This window comes from Acanthopagrus latus, chromosome 7, assembly GCF_904848185.1.
Source record: "Acanthopagrus latus isolate v.2019 chromosome 7, fAcaLat1.1, whole genome shotgun sequence".
NCBI lineage: Eukaryota > Metazoa > Chordata > Actinopteri > Spariformes > Sparidae > Acanthopagrus > Acanthopagrus latus.
This window is the reverse complement of record NC_051045.1, coordinates 12,500,394-12,528,091: the sequence shown is the minus strand read 5'-3', so window position 1 is coordinate 12,528,091 and position 27,698 is coordinate 12,500,394. Positions and strand designations below refer to the sequence as shown.

At 41.6% G+C, this 27,698-nt stretch overlaps 1 protein-coding gene across 5 annotated transcripts in view; it reads left to right on the top strand.

Annotated features, from left to right (window-relative positions):
* The first annotated feature begins 5,367 nt into the window (after window positions 1-5,367).
* LOC119023286 (dedicator of cytokinesis protein 3-like) overlaps window positions 5,368-27,698 on the top strand; it is a 54,567-nt gene continuing 32,236 nt past the window's right edge. For 2 of the 5 annotated variants that reach the window (XM_037105104.1, XM_037105102.1), the window contains exons 1-8: window positions 5,369-5,857; window positions 14,228-14,311; window positions 15,541-15,581; window positions 17,677-17,732; window positions 21,370-21,466; window positions 23,854-24,002; window positions 25,729-25,813; window positions 27,094-27,135. In XM_037105104.1, coding sequence (XP_036960999.1) covers window positions 5,821-5,857; window positions 14,228-14,311; window positions 15,541-15,581; window positions 17,677-17,732; window positions 21,370-21,466; window positions 23,854-24,002; window positions 25,729-25,813; window positions 27,094-27,135 — 591 coding nt within the window. In that variant the 5' untranslated portion in view covers window positions 5,369-5,820. Of the gene's footprint in view, window positions 5,858-14,227; window positions 14,312-15,540; window positions 15,582-17,676; window positions 17,733-21,369; window positions 21,467-23,853; window positions 24,003-25,728; window positions 25,814-27,093; window positions 27,136-27,698 lie in introns of all 5 variants that reach the window. The other 3 variants (XM_037105106.1, XM_037105105.1, XM_037105103.1) reach the window with 2 other exon arrangements.

Genomic DNA, 27,698 nt, shown 5'->3' with positions numbered 1-27,698 from the left:
GTTCTGTGTGCTTCCTGATTGATGTATGTGGGCATTATACATTTAAGAAAATGTTATAGTGGGAGTATCTTAAACATTTGTGGCTGCTTATTAAGGCAGAAAACAAGAGAAATGACATCATCACCTAAAAGCAAGGAGCTCCTGAGGGGAATCTAACAGTAAAACCGTAGTAAATGTCTTTTTGTTTTTTTGTCAACACAAACACTGGCAACCGAACAACCAAGGGGGTACCACAAGGGTTTGTGCTTGGTCCCCTATTATTTAAAATTTACTTATATTTTTATTCCAACACTTGCTCCTACCACTTAGTCCTACCACTCAGTTTTGCACTCATTAACATCAAGGGTTACGGTGTCCCAGTTCTTCTGATTTTTCACAGGCACACTTCAAATAAAGTGTTATGAGAACTTTCATTTGAAAGTATTATGGTCCATTTCTTTATAACAAGCATGAAACAATTGCTGCTAGTTTGCTAATGTCTCAGTAGCTAACTATTTAGCTAGCTTGCTAATGTTACATTGTTATTGCTTTTGATTTTGACATATGACACCCGAAAATTCAAGTCCAGCTGTGAAGTTGCTGCACTTGGTACCGCTCCTCTAACATCAGTGCAGACTGGCAGGGTAGGAGCACATGTTGCTAATCTTAGCCTTTAAAGTATCTACTGTTGTCAGCTGGCAGTAACAATGCAGTGTTCCTTTTTACTGATGACTTGACGGGCAGCGCGAAGTTGTGAAAGAATTGCGAGCGTCCATGCTTTTCTGTCTTCATCAGATAAACTGCAAATGGCATTTGATAATATTTGGATTGCCACAGTAACACCAGAAATCACCACTGCAGAAGACGCCATATTGGAAATGTCCGGTTGTAACATAGACACCAATCGTAAGAGTATCTTGAAGGATTCTCCCATCTCATAGGGGAAAATTTCAGTCGATACTTCTGACTCTCTTCTGAGACCATGAGTATGGGTAAAACTTGAAAATTGGATTAAGCCTTAATATCCATTTTTATGCAGATGATACAATCTGATACATACACAGTTCCTCTCAAAATCAAGCCATGTCGAGATTTTTTAAGGTCCTTCAGATATTTTCTGCATAAAATGAATTGAATTGAAGTTGTTCAATCTTCTGTATCTTATTATTACAGGAATGTGGTTATATAACTTTTTCAGAAAACCTCATGAAGAACAGATGGCTACGATCAGGATCAGAAAAAAATGGGTTTCTTCAATTGTAATGTTTTTTTTTCTCTCTCTCTCTCTCTTGAGATCAACAAAACCATTGAGTAATTGCCATCATTTCTGTGCTTCACTCTGGAAGGATCCTGTACTCATGTTGTTTGTTCCACCTCATAGCAACAAGAAGGAAAAAAATACTCTCTACTACTATTGTTTGTTAATGTATCCTGCTAAAGCTGCCTCAGTATTTCACATCTCTTTTCAAATTGAAAACAGACCACATCCCAGGATTGGCTTAGTCCTGATACGCCACGAGTAGACACTGAACTGGATCTGCCTTCTGGTACTTGGCACCGTATGAACTGAAGGAATTACAAAGGACTCTTAACACCCGTTGATTTAGTCCAAGTGAACTAATCACGCTTCTCCTGCTGTACTCACGTTTCACTTGCAAATTGATAAATTGAGATTAGTAGAATATGCGATTTCTATCGACAGTGTGCCTTTTGTAATACAAAAGTCACAATCTACTTATCAGTCAAAATTCCGATTTCCATGTGATAGAAGTTTTTCAGGCTGCTTCTACAAAGGAGAAACATAGAGAGAATAGACACAGTACAGTTTCCTGAAATTATAGAGTCAGCCCATGAAGTTATAATTGAAACTGCAACACTGTCACCAAAATTGCACACATTTCATTAGAAACACTAGGTCGCCTTCCCCCTCATTTTGCTCTCAGTCTTCATCTTCCTCTTTATTCTCAGTGCTGCTCCATTTTTTTTTTTCTCACCAGCACAGTAGAGGTCACCTGAGGCCTGTGTTTTCAGGGTGAACATATTGTGCTTAATGATGTGATTTGTGCTTAGAGTTTTGCAAAATTGTTCTTTGGAATTTCTGTTTGAGTTAAAAAAAAAAATGAAAAAGCTAAAAAAAAGCTTCTGTGTGGATACAAGCAACACCTGAATTTCGATATATTTAATAATCATAATTTCGTTCTGCTTTACATTTGTTGCATGTGAATAACTGCATCTTTAGTATTTATATGCCTTAAAGACATGACTCAGGTATCTTGACTGTTGAATTGTGCGTGCAGGGATTTACCACCTAATTCTCCCTTTGGCCTTCATCTCAGTTAATAGTATAACACGCTAAAAAATAGTCGGAACCGCTTTATGGCGATCAAATAAGTACTAAACTGTGTGTTTGTCTGCACGTGCATGCACATGTCCTTGTGTGCACAGAGCCCAGAGTGCATGGAAGTATGATCCCGAGGAGTGTAAAGAAATAAAAGTGTATGTGTGTGTGTTTGTCTGAAGGCAGGTGATGGATGAGTTTGCAGGACATGCTTCTTATTACCTCCTCGGCTGGCTCTTATTGTCTGCTGGATTTGGGAAAGTTGAAACAAATAGCAGCTCTCACTGTATTAGGCGATCCCTGTTTGCAGTGGACCTGTGTCTCATCCTGGCAGTGCTGCTGCATCAGAGCTAAATTCAGAGGCTGCTCTCCTCGAGCTGAACAAGTGAAATCATCACTAAAATGCCCTTTGTTCTGGATTTTTTTTTTCACCATTTGTATGCTGCAGTGTTACTGGAGCACATTTTCAGCAGGCTTTGTGGACGCTTTTAATTTGTTATATTTTATAATTTTTTTTCTCTCCCGTGCTTATTAGCGGGGATGCATATTTAGCTTGTAAAACGCCCCACACTCCTCCAGCTTTATGTATGTGATTGGAACACCGCCCACAGTGTTCCACTTGAAGTAATAGACAGATGGGAGTCAGTCACAGCGTCGCTATGATGGAGAGAAATTACCCTGCTGAATACTGCCCTCCCTCCCACACTACATCAAACTCACTGGACGCTCAATATTCACCAAATCACTCTATTTTTCTACTCATGATTGCCTCCTCTATAGGACAAGACAGCTTAGTGCACTGAAATAACAAATGGGTGAGACGCGGTATGACGGAGCTTTTCTGGACCAGTACTGTAAATTCATCTGGGCTTAAACAGAACAAGATGTTTCTGTGACTTGAAGTCTTCCCTAAAATAATTAGTTTATATTGGTGGACATGTGTTGGACTGTTGACGCCAGAGGTTTTGAAGCTTCACAGCAAAGTATTCATTAATATCCCAAAGGCCATTATAACAGCAGCAGCTCACTTAAAGGGTAAGTTTACCCAAAAATTGAAAATTCAGTCACCCACCCACCTCAGACAAGGTGTGTGCCAACCCTTTTAGCTTAGCTGCTACAGTGAAAGTGATTAATCCATTTACTATTGTTTGTAAATGTATACTACTAACTAAAGCTTCCTCAGTATTTCACATCACTTCCCAAATTCAGAACAGACCAGATCTCTGGACTGGCTCACTGTTTGATACCCCACGAGTAAATACTGGACTGGGACTGCCTTCTGGTGTTTGGCACCGCATCAACTGAATGAATTACAAAGGACTTAAACACCTGTTATATTTGTCCAATTGGATGGATGGAAACCTAATCGTTTTCTTTTAGGGAAGTCTGTGATCGTTTCTGATGCTGTTCATGTGTGCTTGTGTATGAATGGCTGTGACTCAAGAACAAGCGTAAAGTCACACACCCTTTGGACTGCTGCGCTAAAGAAAACTTCAAACCAATCATCCACAGGCTCATGTAGAGCTCATTCTCTCATGACATGTTACAATCTGCCAACATATGGCCAATTAAAAATGTCAATCCTTTCAAATTGTAACATAGACTACCTTTTAGCCAAAATCTTCAATGTAGCTGCTAAGCTAAAAGCTTTAGCATACACCCCTGTCTGAAGTCGTCAATAGTGTAAATATTGCCTGTACAACTCAGTTTGGGATCCTCAGAGCTTCTGGGGAATTGGATTATAAATGACGAGCTGCATGGAGCTGTTTGTTTTTTACATTGTTAAAAAAGAACTTGTGATCGTTCCTCAGTCGGTTGGTCTGTTGGTTTGTGACCAGACTTACACAAAAGCTACAGAATGGATTTCCGCCAAATTTGGAGGGTGGGTACATCTCAACCTTGAGTAGACCCCACTGGCTTTTCGTGTGGATCTGGTTAAAGGGACAGGTTCAATAATATTTTTTCAACATTTTTATAAACAGATAGATGCTGATGAAGCTAATCAGGCGTGTTGAGGTGTCTGGTGTCCAGTCTCCATCTACTTGTGCTGTGAAGCTCCAAAAATAAAAAATAAAAAATTGTGGAGGTCAAAACTTCACCTGACTTTCCACCTGCACCTGGATGAGTGCTGAATGACTGAATTTTCTTTTCTTTTCTTGTTTTTTTGGTGAACTCATCCTTCAAGTTAGACGTGAAGCTGTGAAATCACAGGTGAAAAAGCAAGTAGCCACCCCGAACTTGAGATCTGTCATGTAGCTTGTGTATAAATCAGCCCTGGCTTGTGTGATGCAGGGCCTGATGGGAAAATCCACAGTTCTTTAAACAGGAGTTAGTTGCATCTCTCTGTGTGGGAGCATGACTGCACTATGACAAAGCATTGCCGGTAGTGGGTCCATTTCTTTGAAAATGACTCAACCCCATGAGGTGCTCCCCCCCCGCCACATGGCCCCGGCCTGATCTGTTACACCGGGGGCGACTTTACGGCCAGCAGCCCCCTAAAGCAACACATCCAATCAGAAAGAAGAGGAGGAAGCTGAAGAGAAGAATAAGAAGAAGCTCAGAAAATGCAGTTTGTGTTTGCAACTGCCATATATATATATATATATATATATATATATATATATATATATATATATATATATATATATATATATATATATATATATATATGTGTGTGTGTGAGAGAGAGAGAGAGAGAGCGAGCATATATTTGCAATTGCTTGACACATCAGTGTTGACAAAAACGAGTCATGTGACGGCCGTGAAGATGGCGCAGCCTGTAGTATATTGCAGCTCTCTCAGTTTTCCCCCGCACCGGCTCGACAGCTCGGACCTCTGAGCACCGATCGCGACCTATTGCCTCCTAATTACCGCCAGGATCCCGTCCTCCGCTCAGTCAGGCGGGCCGAGCCGAGCCGAGCCTGAGCCGAGCCGGGCCAGCCTATTGTGTGTCAGCTGGACTCGGATTGGCTTGGAAGGGAAAAATCTAGAGAGAGAGAGAGAGGGAGGGAGAGGGAGAGAGAGAGAGAAAGGGGGTAAAAAAGAAGAAGACAAACAAAGAAATGAAATAAATAAGCTTCGAGGAAACAGAAATCTCTCGGTTCCCGCTCGAGACGCGGGGCTGCAGTAACACCTTTTGTGGAGAGCTGAGAAAAAAAAAAAAAAAACGGTCACCGTGCGTGAGTGCGTGCGTGCCTCCCCCCTCCCTTCCTTGCGTGTGTGCGCGCGTTACATTAGGTGGACACGGAGACTGCATCAGACCTGGAGACACAAGCCGGGGACATAACAAGAAGCGGAGACATCATCGAGGGGCTTTCTCATTTTAAATCTAATTTCTGATGGTCCCTTCGCGCACGTTCTCACAGCGTCGGGAGACATGTAGTCCCGCGGACGGAGCAGCCAGGGACCCGCTCGCAGCCTCTCCAGCTCTCGTGTTTCCAGCAGCATCATCTCACGATATCGACATAATGTGGCTCGCGCTACCGGAGGGAAAATAACCAATTATGTGGATACCTACGGAAGAGGAGAAGATCGGAGTTGGTGAGTGTAAAACGCCTGTTTTTGTTCTTCTTCTTCTCTCTTTCTTTCTCTCTGTTTGTTTTTTTTTTCACCGCGACGATTGGTTTGCAGCTTTGATTTTTTTTTTTATCTTTTATTTTTGGTAATCGACTTTAATGAGACGAGCCTCGCGCTGACACCCAGCGCGTCCATCGGCACCTCTCGCAGGCTACCCTAGCCCGTCTTCCTCCCCCACCACCACCACCTCACCCCCCCCACCCACCACCTACCTCCCTGCTGCTGTTAATGCCCATTACACCCAATGAAAAAACACATAATGGCTGATATACAAGGCCAGTGACTGCATAGAAGAGGGAAATTGCGTGGGCTGCTGATACAGCCCACCACCACCACCAACACCACCTTTTAAACAGATGCGCACCATCTCTAGATTTTTTGTGGCTTTGCGAAGAAAAAAAGAAAATGCGTCAGAGAGAGGAAAGCTTTTTTTTTTTTTTGGTCCTTTTTCTTCTTATGAGCGTATCTGGAAAGGGGAGGAGGGGGGGAAGGGGGGGCGATTCGTGTGGAATCCACGAGGGGGCATCGTGACTGCGTCCCTTTCCAACAGGTGTAGGCTGAAAACTAGAGGAAGGAGTCTACCTGTAGACACACAACTACACTACAGCCCGCAGCGCTGCTGTCTCCGTCTCTGTCCCTGCTGCAGACACCCACCGCACCGTGGCTCACTGCGTGTTTTCCCTCCCTGCGTGTGTTGCACTCTGACCCCCACCATCACCACCACCACCACCACCACAAACCCCGAGTTGGAGCAAGACCGGCTCCTTTTCAGATGCAACACAAAAAAAAAGAAAGAAAAGAAAAAGCGAGGTGGAAACACTTTAATAACCCTTTAAGTTGCCATACGGCCCCTTTTAAACCGGGTGCTGAACCCCTACAGCCACGACTATAGCGTCCATAGCGTGTGATTACACTATAGAAGGGGTTTCATTAGGGGGGAATGAGTCATGTCCAGATGCTCCACAGCTTCTTTCCCTTGCAGGGCTACTCATGCTGCCTCGCACATGATACTGCCCACCCCCCCATCCCCCCCTCCTCTCTCTCCTCCTCCTCCTCCTCCTCCTCCTCCTCCTCCTCCTCACATACACACACCCACACATATACACTTTGTTTCGAGGCATCACGTTGGTCATGATCGTTTCGTAAAGACCGCAGGATGAGAGAGAGCCCCCCCGACGGCGAATCCACCGCCATACGATGCGAGCACCTCCAGCGGGCCGCACAGTCATCTTATCGCGTTTTTAATCGCTCTGTAATCAGTCCGTTTATCCACCATGGAATCACTGCAGGTGTTTGTGTGTGTGTGTGTGTTTGTTTTTCAGCAGAGAGGGAGGCAGAAAGGAGTGTGTGTGTGTGTGTGGGGGGGAAGCAACAGTTTCAAGCCTCCGCAGCAGCATCAGTCGGTGCGGACTGACCTGGCGCTGTCCACGGTGCTGAAATGCGGGGAAGCAGAGCCGATGTGTACCTACACAGTACATACTGTACCTTGAACGGGAGGCTTAATTTACTCTGGTCCTCTTCCCCTCATGTAACGTGTTGACATGCGAGGTTCAGTATTTCTGACATCCTTGTAGATGAAGCTGCTGGCCTGTCAGTGCGGCTCCACGCACACACACACACACACACACACACACACACACACACACACACACACACACACAGAGGGCCCCTGTTATCATCTCTCCTCCTGCCTCATCTGTCGTATTAGTGGCACCATTTTGCATATTTTTCCTATCTTCTGTGCTTTATTTTTCTTTTCGCCGTGCGCTGATATGAAGCCGAGCGAGGAGCCGGACGGTACGAGTACACTGTCAGACCTAATTGCGATTCACGATATAATCCAGACATCTACCATCTAGAAAATGCTTTAAAAAACTGCATTGAACATGCTGATATCGCTTTAATCTCACATATTCTGTCTGGATAACAATATTTGTGATGCATCACAGAGTCAGAATCTTAAGGGTGCACTTTAAACTTTAAGATCATCATTGGTTGATTTTTAGGCCTTAACAAACTAAATAAACAAACTATTTTCGTTTTCATGACCAAATAAACTGGATAAACCAACAGACCTTAAAGGACAACACAATTTCATACTGCTTTGCTTTGTTTACATGTGGCGGACCCTGCCACCTTTTTCTTCAAACAGCATTCTGGGGACCTCATTTTCCTCTGAGAGCAGGTTGCTCATTCAGTTACAGAAAAGATGACTATTTTGTGTTTGTGTTATTACCTGTCAATGTTGTGCAATATTAATATTCTGCATTTGGATGTATTCTCCAGAACTACATAGTGCCCCTTTAACTGTACTTCATGTTAGAAAAACACACATTTTATCTGCATCACAGAGAGGACAAAACAGTCAGAAACCTAAACACACAATAATGAATCATAAAGGTCTTCCTGCACAAATAAAGGATAAATAAATGGTGGTAATCTTGTCTCACCTGTCGGTTTTGAGTTTGAAATCTGACGTTTTTTACACACGTCAGATTTAAATGTGCAACATGTAAGACTCTTAGTCACGGATATTCAAGAATTTACAAAAATGATCACCAAAATGTGAAGAAGCATCTGTGGTTTATGAATTTATTGTATTGTAGAGATGTCGACTGAGGTGTGCATGCTAACCAGCTTGCATTGCAAACAGCACCACTCCCATGACGCTACCAGCTCCCAGAGAAGTGCCTGGAGCCAGCTGAGTTAACCAGCTTACGGTTAGCAGTTAGCAGTGATATGCTGTTGGGTTTTAAAATTAAAACAGGTGGCCAATTCTTACACATTGCACCTTTAGATTGTTTTTGTGGGGGGATACAATGTTCAAGCTACGTCCTCAGCCATGGTGACATAAAATAATGGCTAAAATAATTCGGGAACCACTATAGGACTGTGTGTCAATGAGTTAGGCAGCTTTTTCAAGTCATTCAAGATATTCACGATTAATCCCGCTAATGAAAAAATCACCACAGTCACCTTACTGTGAGTGTTGTTTTATTGCGATCTGCGCTAAAATCTTTTGTCGTCACATCGCTAAACCAAGCGAGCCTTTCTGTAGGCTTGTGTGCACTTAATGGGCTCCGTCTAAACAGGAAACAGTTGGAGACCACCTCATGAAATGTTAATGCCTTTTCTTAGAGACGCTGCCTTTTCATTATGTTGTTCTTGGAGTGTTTATGCAGAGAATAACACTAGTTTCTAAATCACATGTAGGGCGGCCATACAGGCCTGGAATCGAATGCACCACGCTGCTGCCCGGCTCTTTTCCACGCTGGAGCAGCAACCGATGTTTATTTTAATCGCCAATTAATCTGTAATTACTTGTTTTGCTCCTAAATTAATAATTAGTGTGTAAAATGTCAAAAGCACCCCAACGTAAACACTCATTATAGAGTCCAAACAGAATATAAGATGTTTGTGAGGTTGTAAGTTGTGGATATTTGCAATTTTATGACGAATGGATAATCAAAAAAATATGAATTCACTCAACAGTCCTCAGTTGAATCTTCCTTGAATGGTTCTGCAAGCTGCACTTTGTTTTTTGAATCTCTTATTTGGGAATGAGTCACTGATGAATTTCGCTCACATAAGCAGCAGTATTAAGAGAATGTATTTACACTTCTGTTGGAAGAGAGCTCCGACTGTAAGTCAGTACCTGCCCACATGAGAGAGAGTGAAGTGAATCAGCCGCCTCTATCTGCGGGCCACATGGACGCGGCTCAGACGAAGAACTACTGTAGCAGTGTGTGAAATAATCAGGCAGGCCGGGCCACCATTATCTGAAATGGACAGCTCGAGGATCAAACGTGTTCATGACGGAACAAAAGATAGAGCTAATGTTCAGCTGAGAGTGGGATTAGAGAGATTAATGTAGTCCAAAGTAGCATTTCATCGTGGTTTTATCCGTGATTTTAACCTTTAATCTAATCCGCAGTGGAGAGTTGCTCAGCCTCATTTTGGTGAGCATCACAGGCTCTGGGTCACAAAGTTCATCAGCGCCGTAGTTTCCTGACATGCACAATAAATGCAAATGCAATAAATGCAAAACACAACGTGTGATGGTCATGTGTACGGTCATTTGGAAGTGCCCTGTAATATGGTCCTGATCTCACAGCAACACACACCCCTGCAGTAGTAAGCCTGGATCTCTATGACGCTCCTCTGCGTCCGTGGCAGAAATCCCTAGGTTAGCAAGACTTGAGCGCAGTAATGTCTCTGAGTAAGTGAGTGTGCATTCAAGTCGTGCTGAACAACATGACTCAGTGGGCGAAACCCAAAGAGCGTTGTGTAATTTTTAACTTTAGCCAGATCTGGGACAAGCCGGGAAAGCAGGACCTTCATGGTCCGTGTGCTCACTTTGCATTACTGAAATGGTTTAAGCAGTTTCAGCCTCAGTTGTACGAGTGATGATTGAGACTGGAGCTAAAAAGGAATTTCCAAGAAAGTGCTGCAGTTAGGATGAACACAGTGTCCTCTTTAATAAATTGTCTCTCAGCACACTGGTGCCATTAGCACTCGGTTGTTTTGAGGGAAAAAAAAAACAGATAATTTATGAGCCATAATAGTGTTTACTGTTGTACTGGCAGGTTTTTTGATGACAGCTCTGCTCTCTCTGCTGAATATTTCTCCCCCGGGGGCTGCCGCTCAGTTCACCGCCGTATGCGTCTCTCACTGATTCGAAAAGCAAGGTCACCATCAGGTCATGCATGTTGTGTTTTAAGCTTACACGTTGAGGAAAATGATTTTTAAAGACATGACGGCATGTCATGTTATCACACTGGATAATGATACTTCTGTTGATCTGTTACAACAGAACGATATACGTTTTTAAATAAATCACAGCTCACATGTTGGATTTGGCTTGATGCTAAAAATGTGCAACATGAACGTGAAGAGTAGGACAGGGGAATGGGTCAGAGGTCACCCTCAAAACACACACCAGCTTTCTATTCAGTATGTGGTGAACAGATTCTCTCTGGAGGTATTTGCATATTTCATGCAGTGCTTTTATGTTTGGTGCAGCAGATGAGAAAGACGTAGTAATGTGACTTGGAACATATTTTTTTTTAAAAACTCTGGTATTACAGTTAGCAGACACAATGTTTGTGGTGGTACGCCTTTCTCTCTTTTAACACCGCGGAGAGCTTTGCATCGCCACATTTTTTTTTTTTTTTTTAGTCATCATCAGCTGTTATAGAAAATCAACTCGAGCTTCTGTTCTCACTTCACGCCAACACAGAGCGAGAAAAAAAAACAAGACTGGGTTCTTCAGAGACTGTTTAAAATAAAACTTTCGGTAGTTTTGTGAGAAAGAAATCGACGCGGCGAACAGTGTGCTTTGAGTTGAATGGTAAATATCTAAAATACTCTGCTGTGTTCTGAGTCTCTAAATCTAAAGCATGTAATATCCACGTATCTTAATTTGGATTGACACCTGCCTGGCTACAGGTTGTTGCCTTTAGATCATTACACCATCATTGCGTGGTTCACTGTTCAGTGAACTCCAGTCATTTTAGACAATATCATTTATATTTAAACTGAAAAGTATCAAGTGACCACAGTGATTTTAGCTTGTAAAACAGAAACAATTGTTTATTTTTTGTGTCTTATTATTATTAGTGTCTTCCTCTTCTTCTTCTTCTTGTTAGTAGTAGTAGTACTGATTATTATATGTAAATGTATTTGCTAATCGCTCTTTACCGTAGTGTACTTGTGCTACTGGAGTGACAATAAACATCTTAATCCCTGAATCTTAAACTCTGAGTTTAAACTCCAATAAAACCCCAATGACTGTGTGAAATGTTGTTCGCCTTGAGATCGGCATTTACACAGGTGTGTATTTCAGTGTGTGCAGCCAAACTGTGTGAGTCATTTTAGATCATGCTCAGCTGTTACTCACTTTAATAAATTGTGTAGAGACCCAATGATTGAATGGCACGACCTGGAGTCTGGTCAGTCTTCTGTCATTGTTTGTGTATGTGTGTATTCTGATGTGTGCATTGAGGTACAAACACACAAAAACACACAGACACACACACACACACACTCACATAAAAGGCAGATGATGTGTTGTCGACCATTTATGCCAGTTGTTTTGAGACAGTTGGAGGTAAAATGAGATTTCTCTTCTCCCTGCCCCCCCTTTTCATAAAGGGCCGTGTATTGTGTTGTTTCAGTGAAACTGATGTGAGGTGCCCACTCTGTTCTCACTGTTTCAAATGATTCAGCTGTTTGCCCATTTTGTTTTTGACCTTTATTCATTCGCTAACGTTGATGATCATCTCTTTGCTGCCGTCAACGTTGTCACTTCGCTTCAGCTACATCTGAGAGTCACGACTAGATTACTCAAAAGGATCCGGTCCCTGTCACGTTGTTCTAAAGTTGCCACCTTGGGGAACTTCTTATCTGTACTATGAGCGCTTCTCAGACCTTTGATGAATTCAAGTACCCCGTAGTGTCATAGTTGGGGGGGAGGATTTTAAATTCTGAAAACGAAGGCCCCCCCTGCTGAGTCTAGACCACTCCATACCGAAATGTTCCCAAAACGAGGATTGGATGAAGCCTGAAAACAAATAAACATTCTTAAAAAAATAGACGCCTTTTTGTATGCGAAAGCAGCTGGAAGATTTAAAAAATGGTGTGTTTTTTTTTTTAAAATTCATTGCAGGTAAAATTTTCCCTTTGTGTGTGAGCAAGAAAAGTGTGACTGCCTTTTAAAAGCAGGCTAGCACAGGACCGAAAAGAGGTGGACGAAGGTGTGGTGAGTTGAGGAGGACAGCAGGGTATCTACTCTTGCACTCAAGCAACACAATCCCCCCTCAAGAAAGTTTACTGGTTACACAATAGCAGCCGCAAGATGCCGTGTTGACTTTGAATGCGACTAAATCGAGGGACAGTCTGGGCTTGATATACTGTTGCCGAGTAGAAAATGTTGCTTTTGCCAACATTTTCCTCCCTGCCTGTCCCGTCAGTCCTTCCAACATCCTACGTTCAACATGTCGAAGTCTAGAAGATGAATTCGGTTAGTTGTGCTTTGATGATATGCTAATGCGCTGTAGCTTTTAGGCACAATGAAAGAATGTTTACACAGCTTGGAGGTTTTGTGAGGGAGGACTATGAAAATATGAGCCTTTGTGACGCTCCTGTCTCTCTCTCTCTCTCTCTGTCTCTGCCTCTCGAACATGACAATCTCATCTGACATGGCCTGCGCTAAAGACTTCTCAAACGGTGTGAGTGCAGGTTTTTGCAATTCAAATTGAATAGAGGCCATTAAGGAATAGGACTCTCAAATAGGAAATACTTAGCCCCGGCTGAAAAAAGGGGCCCTGAGGCAGACTGGAAAAAAAAAAAAAAAAGGTGACAAAGAGGCTCTTTAAGTCCATCCATCTCTCTACCTCTTATACGTGGCCAATACGCTCGACTTGAACTCCGGCGCCGTGCAGCATCCATAAGCTTGCCATTTTAAAAACGCCCCGATCCCCGCAGCAGTAACAGCGAAGGAAGAAAAGCCCTCCAGTTTGTAGATGATCTGTTGCCATAGCTACCCCGAGCACGGGAACGGAGCAGTTGAGGCAAGCGGAGCCGAGCCCAAACCCCTCCTCCTCATCCTCCCCCTCACTGGGTCCCCTGGCTAGTTCATTAACATAATGATTCACATCAAACTCTCCTTGAAGGGCCACCATTTGTAGGTTTTTTTTTGTTTTGTTTTTTTTAAAAATCGTCAGCGGAGCCCTGTCATTATTAAACAAGTTTGCCTTCACTGAAGGCTCGCGCACTGCGTGTTACACGGCTTGGTGGTGCAGCGCTGCACAGACGAGCGCAGGCTCCGGATGACTACATTCTTCTGTGTTTGGTCAGAGACTGCATGATGCTGCAGAAGCAGGAGACACGGAAAGATTTATGCTAATAGTGACTCATGGTAAAGCAGCGTTTTTCGTCGTATTACTTCTACGGTTTGTGTGGGGTCTATTTTCGGATACAGTACAATTAAATTAACATTGCACAAAATCAGGCCGCTTAAGAATTAATTGCCTATTAAAATGACTACCTTCTTCAGGGCGGGAGCTTGTTTACAGTGCACTAAGCGGCGGCTCCTGCGCGACACCGTGATTAGATGTTTGCAATAAACGGCTTAATAAAAAGCACTGCCACAGCCCCAAAACACTTGCAGGGGGATGCACCTTCGTCTAATCAGAGGTCACAAAGATAAAACTAAGCAGAGATCTATATCCGTGATGTAATTTCCCTTGACAGTCGGCATGATGCTGAACCACTATAAGGTCAAATATGTTTTCAGCTCTGTTGTCTCATTGTTTTTCATCTTGTTTCTCACAGTGATCTGCAACTTCCGGTCACCAATATGTCAGGCCCTGGTCCTGGAGATCGGGGAAACTGTACAGATTCTGGAGAAGAGTGAAGGTAATAATCTAATCTTCTTTGGATGAGTACAGGCACAAATATAATGTTTTTTTGTTGAAATAAAAGAGCAGTTCTGGACTGTGGAAACATATCCGAAACTGAAAATTAGGTTTGGGCATTTTTAGCAACTAAGGGTATCTACATCCTACAGCTAAAAAGTTGCCTATATATATGTGGCTACTTTTCAGGCCAAATAAATAAATACATAAATGCAGAATCTTGTGTTGCTCCACCAGAACCTTTCTCCTTTAGCAGCATGGAAAAGCACAAGACCATAAATCCGCTATTCCTGCAAGGAGATAAACATGCTGGTACAAATTATAGGGAAAATAGTGGCAGTGTTCTAAAGAGCATCTGAGTTTAGAGTTATTTTAGATTAGCAGCTGTCGATTTTTAACGGAAATTTCCTTTTCAAACAACAGCACCATTAAACGTAATATTTACCAGTACCAACACCAACCCAAACAAATTTTAATCCATCAAACAGTGGATGAGTTAGCATGAAGTAGCCTAGCTAACTGCTAGCTAACAGAACCCCAGCTAACGTATCAGCTGCCACAGGTTATTTTATGGCCATTAGATTAACTGACTACCACAGAAACCTACTACAGCAGTAGTTACGGACCATAGACTTACGACAAACTAACATAGTAAAAAGCCACTAACCTTAGTTTTACCCTGGGATGAAGCCTAGCTAACTAGCTAATGGAACCCTAGCTAATGTAGCGACTGCTGCAGATTATTTCATAGTCATTCAATGAACTGACTAAAAAATATTCACAGAGGCATTTAAAATAGCATTTATTTGTTTCAAACTGTCAAGAAGAAAAGAATAATCAATTTGTTTGAGTTTTTTTGTGGAAATTACACCATAGCCTACCCTACTGCAGCAGTAGCTACTCATGCTAACAAGTTTTCACAGCAACAGTTGAAACAAAATGTTTTGCTTTTAATTGTCAAGAATCGTTGTGTTGAGGCTAATTTGTAGAGATCATACTGATACCCTCCCATAGACAGAGCTGCAGTAGTGGTTAGCTTGACCAGACTACTTGAAGTCTGATGATTAATCTAATCAGCTGTACACGGTATACATTGTTTACTGTCATAGCTAACATGTTAAAATGGCAAAAATATAATTTTATCAATATGTTAGCTACTGGGATAAAAGCATATAAAACACAGCAACACTGTTGTGATGTTTTCTGATGTGCACTTTGCTCTGCCCCCAGGTTGGTACAGAGGCTTTTCCACCAAGAAGCCTTCTATCAAGGTAATTACACCAACATACTCAGATCACTGGTTTGACATTGTGTGATTCAGTCTGGCTGCAGTATTGTCCATTTAAATGAATCATGAGAGACTTAAACACATGTTAAGACTCATAGGTGAAGCAAAAGGCTAAAAGAAAACAACCATTTGGATTGTGAAAACAAAAAAGTCTTAAAAATGTGTTGGTTCATATAACATTGATTTGCAGGATTGTTCATAATGATAACTGACTTTGCCAGCTAGCACTCAAATAGATTAAAATTCATCCAAACATCTGTGAAACCGGTTGCTTTGTCACACAATGGATTATCCAAACAATATTTAAAAAGTATTTTTTTTTGTATTTGTAAATAATGCTGTGATGTGAGAGACATATGACGTGAAGACATTAGTGACTGATTAACTTATTGAATAGAGCTTTGATTTGACAAAAATAGAAATCTCTTGACCTGTATTTCATGAGGTGCTTTCATAAAGGCACTATTTTAACCAGGTTCTTATCTCATAGCACAGAAGTGCCAAGTGTAGTGCCATCTTCAATGTAATTTACAAATCTTCAACAAGAAACCTATTCAGATAATAAAATGACAAGAAATGATTAAATGTAGTAAAAGAGATACACTGCATGTCTGTTACGTGTTTAATGAACACCTTGCTGCAAGCCAGCTCTATCATTTATTAAAACTGTCGTATGTCAGTTTGCAGATCATCAGAGCAGCAGGGACCCACCGATCTGAGTGCATGCTGTGTTGCTGCTGTGCTGTTTTCTCTGGTGGAGCAGAATTCAGTGGATAAGCCACATCTGTTTACCTTTCAACCAGCAGATGGTGCAGTTAGTGATCAGAAATCCAGACGCTACACCAAACCAAAAAAATACAATTTAGTTGTAATGCATTAAACTAAACAAAACCAAGCTCTCCTGCAGGATGGATGCACCAAACACTTGTTGTGCTGCTATACTGCATCTTTAATCAATGCAGAAAAGAAAGGCAGGACAGAGTGATTTAATCCAAAACCTCTTAGCGCTCACTTCAGTCTATTCGTGCAGCATTGTTTAGAGAAAAATCCTCACTGCACACCGCCCTGTAAGGAGAGATCATAGCTGCGGAATAATACAACACCATCACTGCTGACAGAGATCGATACTTTGCAGTGAGTGGCTGTTATATACGACTGGTACATCTGCTTCCCGTGATTGTTAGTAAAGGATGTTTTATGACAGACTCCATCCGTGATAACCTGTAGCGGAGCCGCAGAATCTTTATACAAGGTCGGAGAACAAGGATGTAACATTGCACATCCACAAATACAATCATGAGAAAAACTGAAATGCTGGATATATTATTAGAAACATGAGAATGGCAGGTAATTTTATCTATTTTTTCGTGTCCACTCTGCTTTAAAGTGAGATGTCAGAAGGCTGAGGTATTACGTGATGCTGCTGGGATGTTTTAAAGGAAAAAAAAGCACAAAAGCCGTCCAGTCCTGGTAAATGTAGGTGTTAGTGGCTACATGCTGTCCTTCTCTACTCTCATCAGCTATTTACAGTTCTTACTAACACCCCTCCATTTTGTTATGTACTCCGCTGCCCACATTCGTTCGCCCCCATACTCTCTCCATGCTGAGAGAATTAGTTGTGCTCACAGTGGCCAATTCTTCACATCTGGCAGATTAGAATAAGAAAGATGAACTGCAAGGGTGGCAGTTGGCACCACGCGGTCTCGCTTGCCCTTCCCCTGCTGAGCCGAGCCACAATAGGACTGTGCATGTTGCTCTGCATCTCACTTCTGCAAATGGTACGGGGATTCACAGGTTTTTTTTTTTTTTTTTTTTTCCCTGTGCATGGCGAAAAATGTTCGCACACAGCAAAGCAGAAACATTCAGAATACATATAAGGGAAGTGTGATCTTGCATTTTCCCTAAGCAAGAGTTGTAAAGCCTTCTTCCTCCCCCCCCCACTCAATACAGTTTAGGTTATTCTACCTTATAACACAAACACAACACAGTACTGTACATTTTGGTTACGTGTCGCAGGAGAATTAGGAACCTAATCCTGTCACACTCTGTAACGTCTCTGCTCCTTCCTCTGTCCACAGGGTATTTTCCCAGTCAGCTATGTCCACTTGAAGAAATCCACAGTGACCAACAGAGGGTAAGTTGAAGGATAAAGTGCGGCTACTTGAGCTTGTGCAGCGTCTTCATTAAAAAATGCAGTCATCCAAATCTATTTAAGATGTTTATTTTGAAACAGAATCAGAATGTATATGTACCACACCCAGGCGTGTATGGGAAAGAAAGACACGAACAAGGTTGCCAGATAAGTAAATGATTGTCCACTCATGACCAGGCAGGCCGTGTCCCCGGTGCCCACATCCACTGTAGCGAAATGGCCATGAAGGGCTGGAATCATCTGTTCTTGTCACAGTACTAAGTTAATTAATCGATTCATTATTTAGACCTTCTAGATGTCTTTGAATTGTGTCTTTTCACCCCTGCCACAAATCTCAGGGAGTCAGGGCAACACTCCACTACAGTAGATGTAATTCAAAAAACAGAGTCGACCAGGGCAACATGTCTAATATGAGGAAACACCCGGTCGAACATCAAATATAGGTATATATCTAAAAGCTTTCCAACATGCTGTTTGGTGCTCTTAAACAGTATGAAATATTTTTCAGTATGTCCAAAATCTTTGTATGAATCCAATATTAAGTGAAGAACAGCGAAACTTCTTTGGATCAGGCAGATTAGATACTGCAGCTGCCATTGCTGCCTTCTCCTTTTCGTTGTTACTAATATTCCTTTTGACACCTATTTATACTTTTTATACATTCCAATACTGTGCTGTTGTTACTTCAGTTTCTACATTTTAGTCAAGGTATCCAGGTTGTGAAAAACTGAGTAAAAACAGTTCAGCCACTTCCAGCTTTTTTAACAGCTTCCTGCCTTTAAAGGTGCAATCTGTAAGAATTTGATTAAACACATCCAGTAATAAATTGAACTTGAACAACAGAATGGGAAGAAATAACAGGTTTGATGTCAAGTCAAAGACATCTGTTTATTGTGTTGCAGAGATATCTACTGCAGTTAACATGCTAACCAGCTATGAGGTCTCAGTCTGGACCGCTAGCTGCACGGCTAGCTAGCTGATGGCAGCAACAGCTAGCAGCATTCAGTGGCTACTCTGCTGATGTGCTTCTCCCCATTTGTTTGGCGTGACCCCTGACAGGTGGCCAGTTCTTACATATTGCATCTTTAAAGCAAAGTCAGTTGTGTATGAAGATCAGATTAAAGTGAAGGAACACCTTGTACATCTGTAGGAAACATTGAATCATCTGTTTGAATGTGTTTATTATGAAGTAGACACACAGTGAGCACAAACAAACAGTTACATTCATTGTAGCAAATAGCATCTTATTTATGAAGGGACTGAAGCTAACACAGCTGTTTGCCTTTACCGATTCATCACTACCAGGCCTTCATTGAGACATGCTGGAAGATGATATGACCAATGATGATAAAAAGCAATTTTGTTTATCTTTACTAGTCAGGACCCTCTCATTACACAGGCACTGTGATACAGGTTTTCCTTTTTTTTGAGAAATTCAGAGCATGACGATTTGTAATGGTCAAGTTTTTAAGACGTTAAAGATGACCGTTAAGAACATCAGGAAGCTGCTGACTCGCATGCACAAACTCTCTCACACAGATGTACATTCGGCGGTCATCTTCAGTTCCCATCACAATAGCCGGTCATGGCTGTAGAGGCCAGAATAAAGGCGAAAACAATACCAGGCAGCAGAGCTCTTTATCAGCCTGAACTCATGGATGTTAAATCTGCAGGCTGGGATCTGTGGCTCAGCGTGGACTGGGGGTTTGCTGTTATATCACCACCCTCCAGTAGAGCTACCACATAGCAGGAGGACTCTCATTTGCACTCAAACAATTAAAAGTACAGACTTTAAATTGACATTATTATACTTCCTCGCTCCAGGAGTTGCACTTTGGGAAATCTGCTTTGCTGTCTCATGGAGTTAATGAGGTGACACACCTACTGCATATCTGTAGCTCTCCCAAAGCATCTTTGCCGCAGACAATCACCCTGACTCATTGTGTAATGCTTCCCTTGTTGCAAAAACTATGATACAGTATTAAAGATAATTCTCTGCAGCAGAGCTCAGTGAGCAAAGTGCAAAGAGTCCCAAGAGATCTAACCTTTGGTTTAATGTTTCCCTTTCAATGTGGTGACACAGGAAGGATGTGTGTTGTAGATTTTATTGGAATGCTCCACCTCAGATAAATCTCATTAGGCTGCATGATATCACCTCTTTGTCATTTCATAGCTGATCTCCAAAAGATTGGCGTGTAGCATCAATGATTTGTGTTTTTTTGTGTGTGTATTTGGCAATGCTGTTACCTTACTTTTGCCACTCAGCCCAGCCCTGTCAAAGGCCCCTTTAAAACAACTTTGTCCGCACCCACACCAAATATAGGTATTAAACCAATGTAGCAACGATGTTTAGGAATGGCATGTTGTAGTTTGGAGGTATTAACTGGCCTTCCATGGATAGCTTTGTGTCCGACCTGATGACTCAAAACAGTGAAATAAATCAGGTGATTTCTGAATGAGGCGTAACGTTATGGGTCAGCTACCCACGTCTCCACACCTCCATTTCCTGCACCAAGCTAGCATGTAGCTAACTAGTGTTACAGCACATTCTCTGACCAACGTTTGTCAACTAGTTATTTCTGTTTCAGCTCTCAATTCATCCAAATTTGCAAGCACATTTCACTGTACCATTGCTGGTCACTGTGGGCTATACTGTCTTTTAAATAACGCTGAGGTGTGATTTCAGTGTGATTTGTTGACTGTGCATTGTGTGGATTAATTGGTCTTTCATTTAACAATATTTAGTGTAATGTCACTTCTGCAAATATAGTGGCACATTTACTCAACTAAACTAAAATCATCAGGACAGAGGAAACAGAATTAAGATTGATTTAAATTTCTGAAATAAATGTTTTTTTGACAGCTCTGATGGAGCTCAGGTTTTATCAGGAGGATGGCTGCTTTGCTCAAAACAGTTTCACTGTATGAACCCAGCCTGTGTGCGTTACCTTTTGGGTGTGTAGATGAGCACGTAACATTAATCAATGTTAAATCCAGACTGATCCTGCAAACATGAAGTTTATGTAACTTATGAAATGAGCGTGCAGCATCTCTCTTAATGGGGACTCTTTCTCCCTATTTAACCCACCATCAGCAAATAGTTAATTTGCATGATCCGGCCCACCTGATTTGGGATTAAACACAGTGCTCGCGGACATAAATGTGATTCATGCGTAACTATTGTCCATATTTGGTTTGGTTTTTTGGATGTTACTGATTTTTCAACGTTATGAAGTTTTTAGTCCGTTAAAGATAAAGAAATATGAAGTTCCTTACAATGTTTAAATGACGCCTTGTTTTGTTTTGGTCTGATAACCTGTGTCAGAAATGTTAACCCTCATTTAAATGCTCTTCTGTTGAGGTGTACTTTACATAATAATTATCAGGTACTTGGCATTCCTCTCATCTTCTTTAAAAAACAAATACTGGGCTCTCACACACTCATTTTAAAGACTGAATAACAATAATGGCAGCAACCATTTATACAGCATTGTAACATCCGTACAACAGCGCCCCCTGTGGTCACACTTGATGAGGCTCAAAGAATATGTTGTAGCACATCAGAGCGGTCCATCCACTGAATGTAATGGTGAATGTTTGTGTGTGTTTTTTCTTTTAGCCTGTGCGAGACGGTGGTGCCCCTCGAGGACCCGATTATCACAGAGACCACCTCCACACTGCAGGAATGGGGCATCTTGTGGAAGCAGCTCTATGTGGTCAGTAGCACTATATTACAGCACATTGCAGTCATATAAAAACACAACGCTATGCAATAAATGTGACTGGAGCTAACATAATCAGAATATCCAAGGGGACTGGGAGAAAAGTAGCTCTTGGAGAAAGAAATTGCATCCATCATTGTTTCTCTTGTGTCCTCCTCAGGGGTTTTGATGGCTTTTCCAGTATGTTTTTCTTAACTGCGCCTAATTCCACACCTGGTTTACAAGGTCTGCCAGCAAGAGTACTGAATGGCCAGACACAAACCCAAACATACATTGACAGCTCCTTTAAATATTTCCCCATAGCATGTCGTTCTGACTGTCACCCTACATTTACATATAGTATCTATGTAGGAGCAGAAATGGTGGCGGGGCTCAGATAATGGCCTACAGACCTGTCGGATGCAATTTCATGCTGTGTCATTCAGCCATTGATTGATCTTGGCCTGCCCCTCACAGTTTCTGCATCATCTTAAGATCCGGCTCTGCTTACCACCTTCAGTCAGCCTTTACTTGCGGGGCGAAAGTGATTACTGGAAAAACCCAAAGCATCCTTAATCCTGCCTCACGTTGGTCGGGCAGGCAGAAGTGGTTGGTAGGGTTTTGAGTTTGGAGCTGAGTGGATACACTGCGGAGCTGGCTGCGAGTCTTTACATAACTCTCACTGAGGACTGAGCAACTACGGAGCCCTAGGCATTGGTGTGATGATGTAACTTCCTCTCAAGCTCGACTAATGTGAAGCGCTGATTTAACAGTGCTCGTTTTGGTGCTCACCCCCTGTGTGATATGGGCCATGTTGCCACAGTGGCATCCATAATAATGGGACACAGTTTTGGCTTGATGTTGATGCATTTCACCTTATTGTTGCCAATTACAATTCATGGTGTTACTTCAGGGAGCAATGGCCTAAGCATAACTGTGTGTCTGTTATAATGCATGTAATTAGCCCTGCAGAATAGATGTCTGAAAGGGCTCATCAACCCTGACAGAAATCTTTGTTTTCAGCAGCTACCAGCCTTTGAAAACGTGCAGTGTTTATCCCCATTAATTTTACAGGGGCATTGTGGCAGCGCTTAATCTTTGCATTTATGTAAACAACCTGGTTGATAATGTGGGCTTGTTGTACCATCAGGGAGAACAGAAAATGCCTGAATTAAAAGTGTTGCCCTTGATCCAGGAGAAACGATGATGAAATGCATGATTGTGAGGAGGTCAAGACAGACTTTTAATTTCATTAAATAAACCAGTGGACTAAATCTCAGTAGCAACCAGTGTTATCAAAATATTTATATATATCACTATATATCAATTCTGAAAATATGAAACAGTTTTAATACACATTTTCTGCGCAGGCAGTAGTCCATATTCATATGGTGGCCATTTTCTTCTGACATCACGCTCAGGGTGGGAAGTTAAAATATTGTACTGCTGAGTTCCAGGTGGCAGGTTGTATAAATGTAAATGTGGAAGAATCTGTCTAATTGTTGTCATTTCATTGTTTCCCGATTGATCAGCAGCTGCGCAGACAATGAATAATGAAACTCTGTAGGGAAATTGTGCCATCTTTCAAGGTAAAACAACATATTTGGTTACACGACAGCTAATGTTAGCTGATGGGTTATCAAATATGTTGCTTAGCCTTAAAATATATCCCTTTTAGATTTTTACTATGCATGATCTTTTTAGTTGTTGATCAGTTGGGCAGCAGTGAAAGTATAATATTTACTCAGATTCCCTACGCTCGTATGACTTGCAATGTGGAACACAGCAACATAACATTATCCCAGCATTTGAACCTCCCACCCTGAGTGTGAGTAAAATGGCCACTGTGTGATTATGGTATATATCCAGGCTTTCTCAATTTCTCGTCTCTCCGACAGCAAGCTTACTTTTGAAGCCATTAAGAGAAAAAAAAGTGTGATATTTAATGTTTACTACAGTCTTTCTGCTGTTTGTCTGCTGCTAGCCAGGAATAGTTCAATCTTTGACTTTTTGCGGTCTTGTTAATTATTGTTTAATACAAAAATCTAAAATCTGATACATTTTTTGGTATCAGTTTTGACCCCTGGAATAAAAAAATTATATCAATTATCGCTATTTATATCGAAAATAGAAATTCAACACTGGTAGCAACACAGAAATGGTTAGCATGTGATTAGAAGGTGATTAATGTCTGAATCATACTAATTGAATGTAAAATACACCAACAGATATCAGAACACTTTCTCAGTTGTCAGCTTTTTAGCTTCAATACACGTTTAATGAAAGAGAAGATATCAGATAATTATGGAAAGAGTTTAATTAATAGTTGATTATTATTTACACATTACATAGTGGGAGGAGATCAAATATCCTAACTAGGTCTTTTTGGCTTCCTTCAATAGAAACACAAGGTGGATCTGTTCCACAAGCTGCGTCATGTGATGAATGAGCTCATCGACCTGCGTCGGCAGCTGATCCAGGGCCATCTCGCCCAGGACCAGACTCGTGAGATCAAGCGGCACATCACCGTCCGGCTCGACTGGGGCAATGAGTGAGTGGACATGCTCGGAGAAAAAAAAAAACAAAAACAAAACCCAAACATTTGTTTTTAACTGTTGGCTACCGCAGAAGATCATATTTCTTTGGCACTGGAGAGATCTCCAACACTGGATGAGTGGGTGCGTAATAGCATCCTCTCTGATGTAATTTCATGGTCATTTAGCAGATGAGTGAATCTCAAGCGGCTTAAAGTCAATGCACATCTCCCTGGAGGAACTGTAAAGCCATAGTCTTACTGTTGCCAGTTTCAAACTCCATCCAGCTGAGCTATGACAGGCGTCCATAACAGAGATAAAGATGTGAGGGCTCCAGCTCGGCTAAGGAGGGGCCATCTGTCAGTTTAATATAACATCACTGCACATAAAAACACACAGTTATTCACTTTGAACCACGTCACCTGATTGGTCATAAATAGAATGTGCTCATATAGAAAACTGTCAGAGGTGGAGCCCACTGTATTTTACACCATTCATGCTGAGACCAGTGCTCTGTAAGTGAACACTGACCTGAGCGCTGTAGTGATCTAATTTCCTGGTCAAAGGATCACTGCAACACTGACAGCACCCCGTGATTTGAGGCTGCGCAATTGTGTTTAAGTGAAGGGTTACAGTATGATATAGGACACCATGAAGCAGAGGTGTAAGGCAACATATTACATCCACTTCAGTGCTGTACTTAACATCTTTAATCCCATAGACCCTTTGGCAGGTCTTCTTTAATGCAAACTCATGTTGAGTGGTTAAGTACAGTTAAAGCCATAAATCCTCATCCCACTACAAGATCCTAATGTTTCCGAAGATGCCAAAAATGTCCTCCGGTACTAGAATAACATAATGCACAAGACTAATCTAAAATTGTCTGTTGGAGCCATGAAGAATGTAGCTTTCTGTATCATAATGAGTGAAAAATTACAGAATGCAGTTTATATGTAAAGAAGTTTTAGGTATTTAAGGTTAATACACTTCTTGGAACACATTGTAATTTTATTACGTTGTTCCACTACATATCTGAGGGAAATGTTGTAACTTGTTTGGTCAGTATCGTACTCTGTTGCTAATTGTTTTACAAATCATTGTTTTGGTGGTGAAAACATTTGATAATCCCATCATGGTGAGAAGGAAAACACTCATCATTCAGAATGACTACCTATAGCAATTCATGTAATAATATATGATAAGTAATCCTGTGTTTTTTTATAAACCAAAGGCAATCCAGGTACTCAAGATGTAAGAAACTGTATCGAACCAAAAAGGAAATCTGTATTTATTTAAAAGCCTTTATTATAGTCGTGTTAGAAGAGGTAAAAAAATTCCAGTTATTCAAGGAACCAACATGTTTAACTACTTATGTTATAACAACAGTCAACAGGAGGCAATCACATTATCCAGATAAATGAAAAATCGCAGTAATTTAGTAGTTGTAATTAGTTACCTCCACCCCTTTCAAACACAAAAGTGGAGTTAAAAAAAACAATATTTGCCTGTGAAATTTATCTTGCAACAGAAATACAGCACTGTTGGTATACGTAAGCACATTACTGGAGTGATTTTACAAACACATGTTTATGAAACCTTCAAGTGAAAAATGAAGACCAAGAATGCACAAAGCTTAACATTTAATATACTTTATTTATTGTTTGAGTCAGAACCTTTATTTGCTTTGTCTTTTTCCTTCTGATTCCTTTCTTAACTGCTGTTTTCTTGGCCTTTCCTCCTCAGGCACCTTGGCTTGGACCTTGTTCCCAGAAAAGAGTTTGAAATGGTGGAACCGGATCAGATCAGCATATCTGAACTATACAAACTGGTATGTTGGGGGGGATTGTTCTCGCATCAGTGCATGCTGAACAAACGCACCCTGTGAATTATGAAACACTATGAATAATGAAATAAATGTATATTCTTAGTAGGATGACAACACATTTAAGTAGAATTCTGCTGGTGTATCTGTTGCCTCAAATGATGCTGTCCTTACACACTGTGAGCTCAGTTGGAGCTCGCTGAGTGCCTTTTGTTTTCATCGCACCGCCTGTTTTTGCATATAAGAACGTTTTGTTGGATGTGAAGGGATGTGTGAATGTACCGATTATCAAACCATCCATAAGAAGGTGACTCACAAGAGAGAGAGCACGATTCAGCTGTCGGAGCCGCCTCATGTGACCTGTTCTTTATGCTTATCTTACCGCCATATTGAGTGTGTCCCTTTCCCCGCATCCATGTGACTCTCGCAAGCGTGATTGCCAGCTAGCAATGCAGATGAAATGCAAAGTGACAGCTCCAGGTGAAGCTATGGGAAAAATGCATGCAAATGAATTTTTTATTGTTGTTTTTTTAAATAAATTACATATTTTAGTCTTGGTTGCTCTAAACCGACAACCAGACTAGAGACGTATTCCCATGAATAAGTAATGCCTCAAATGTATTTTGGTGATATGCGACTTGTGAATCTAAACACACACAGAGACACACACACTGAGGAGACTCACTGAAGCAGATCCAATTTTGGAAATATGCAATTACAGCACAGATGTTATGAAATCTACTGCTGGAGATGGTTATCTAGGAGGGAGATCCTTTCTGGTCAGAAGCTGAAGCTCCGTATGCTGATCAAAACACTCTCCAACTGCCCTGCAGCCTCCCATTATCTCATTGCCATGTTTCTCAGCTTTGCGCGCAGAATGTTTGTGCACTAAATGCTCTGTCCAGAAACAACAGCGTAGCTCTTCCTTGCCAAAAAGCCTCCTGACTCTGTCGATGAAAGCGAGCTTGTTTTTGGCAGGGCACGAGGCCTTGGCACCTCTTCAGGTTGGGGAGTAGAGGAGTCCTTTTAGGCTGCCGAGCAGAGAGGTGTGTGTGGGTGATACTGGCTTTGTCCTCTCCTATCCCACACACTCACGTTTTGCCTCATGTGGGCTTCTATTAGCGCTGCAGGAGAAGTAGTAGAGCTATGAAGCATCGACTGAGGCATTGCTCAGGTGGTGTTTGTCTGAAGCTGCTGTAAGGTAAATAAGTTCAACGCTGTGTGGGAAGAGTAAAGAATGGACCGACTGATCTGACATCTTTCTTTTGAACTCCACTCTTTTTTAGCATGTATCCAGCAGACACTGTGGTCAGCAAAGCACAAACCAGGTATAGTCTTTTCAAAGTTGCTTGTTAACAAAACCATCTAAAACCATACTGTCACTTTAAGTCTCATTTCATTTATTCTCCAAACACTGGAGTGTAAGACACTTTGACTGTCACATTTAGACTCTTTACTATAGGTGGCCATTAATTCTGGTGATCCAATAATGTATCTAGTTCCCATAGAGGAGGATACGAGCATGTAGGGATAAAAAAGCCTTGATATAAAATGTAGATTACAAGGTGTCGACACCATGCTCCATAAAAACCTCACACTAGCGCTGCCAGAGTGGGTCGAATCCCACTGGGACCACATATGCCCCAAGATAGCACAGTAGTGCACTATAGATGTCAACAGAAATTCATGTGTGAAAACACAAACTTATAGACTTGTTGCACTTTGACTCCATTAAGGGATTAAGTACTTTTTTAATATTTGAAGTATGTACAATCAGCTTAGTTTAAAACGAATAGTTTGACATTCAAAAGAAGGAAAACTATGTAGCCACGACAGGTAGCAAGTTAGCTTAGCAAAAAAGACTGGAAACAGGGGGAACAGTGAGCTTAGC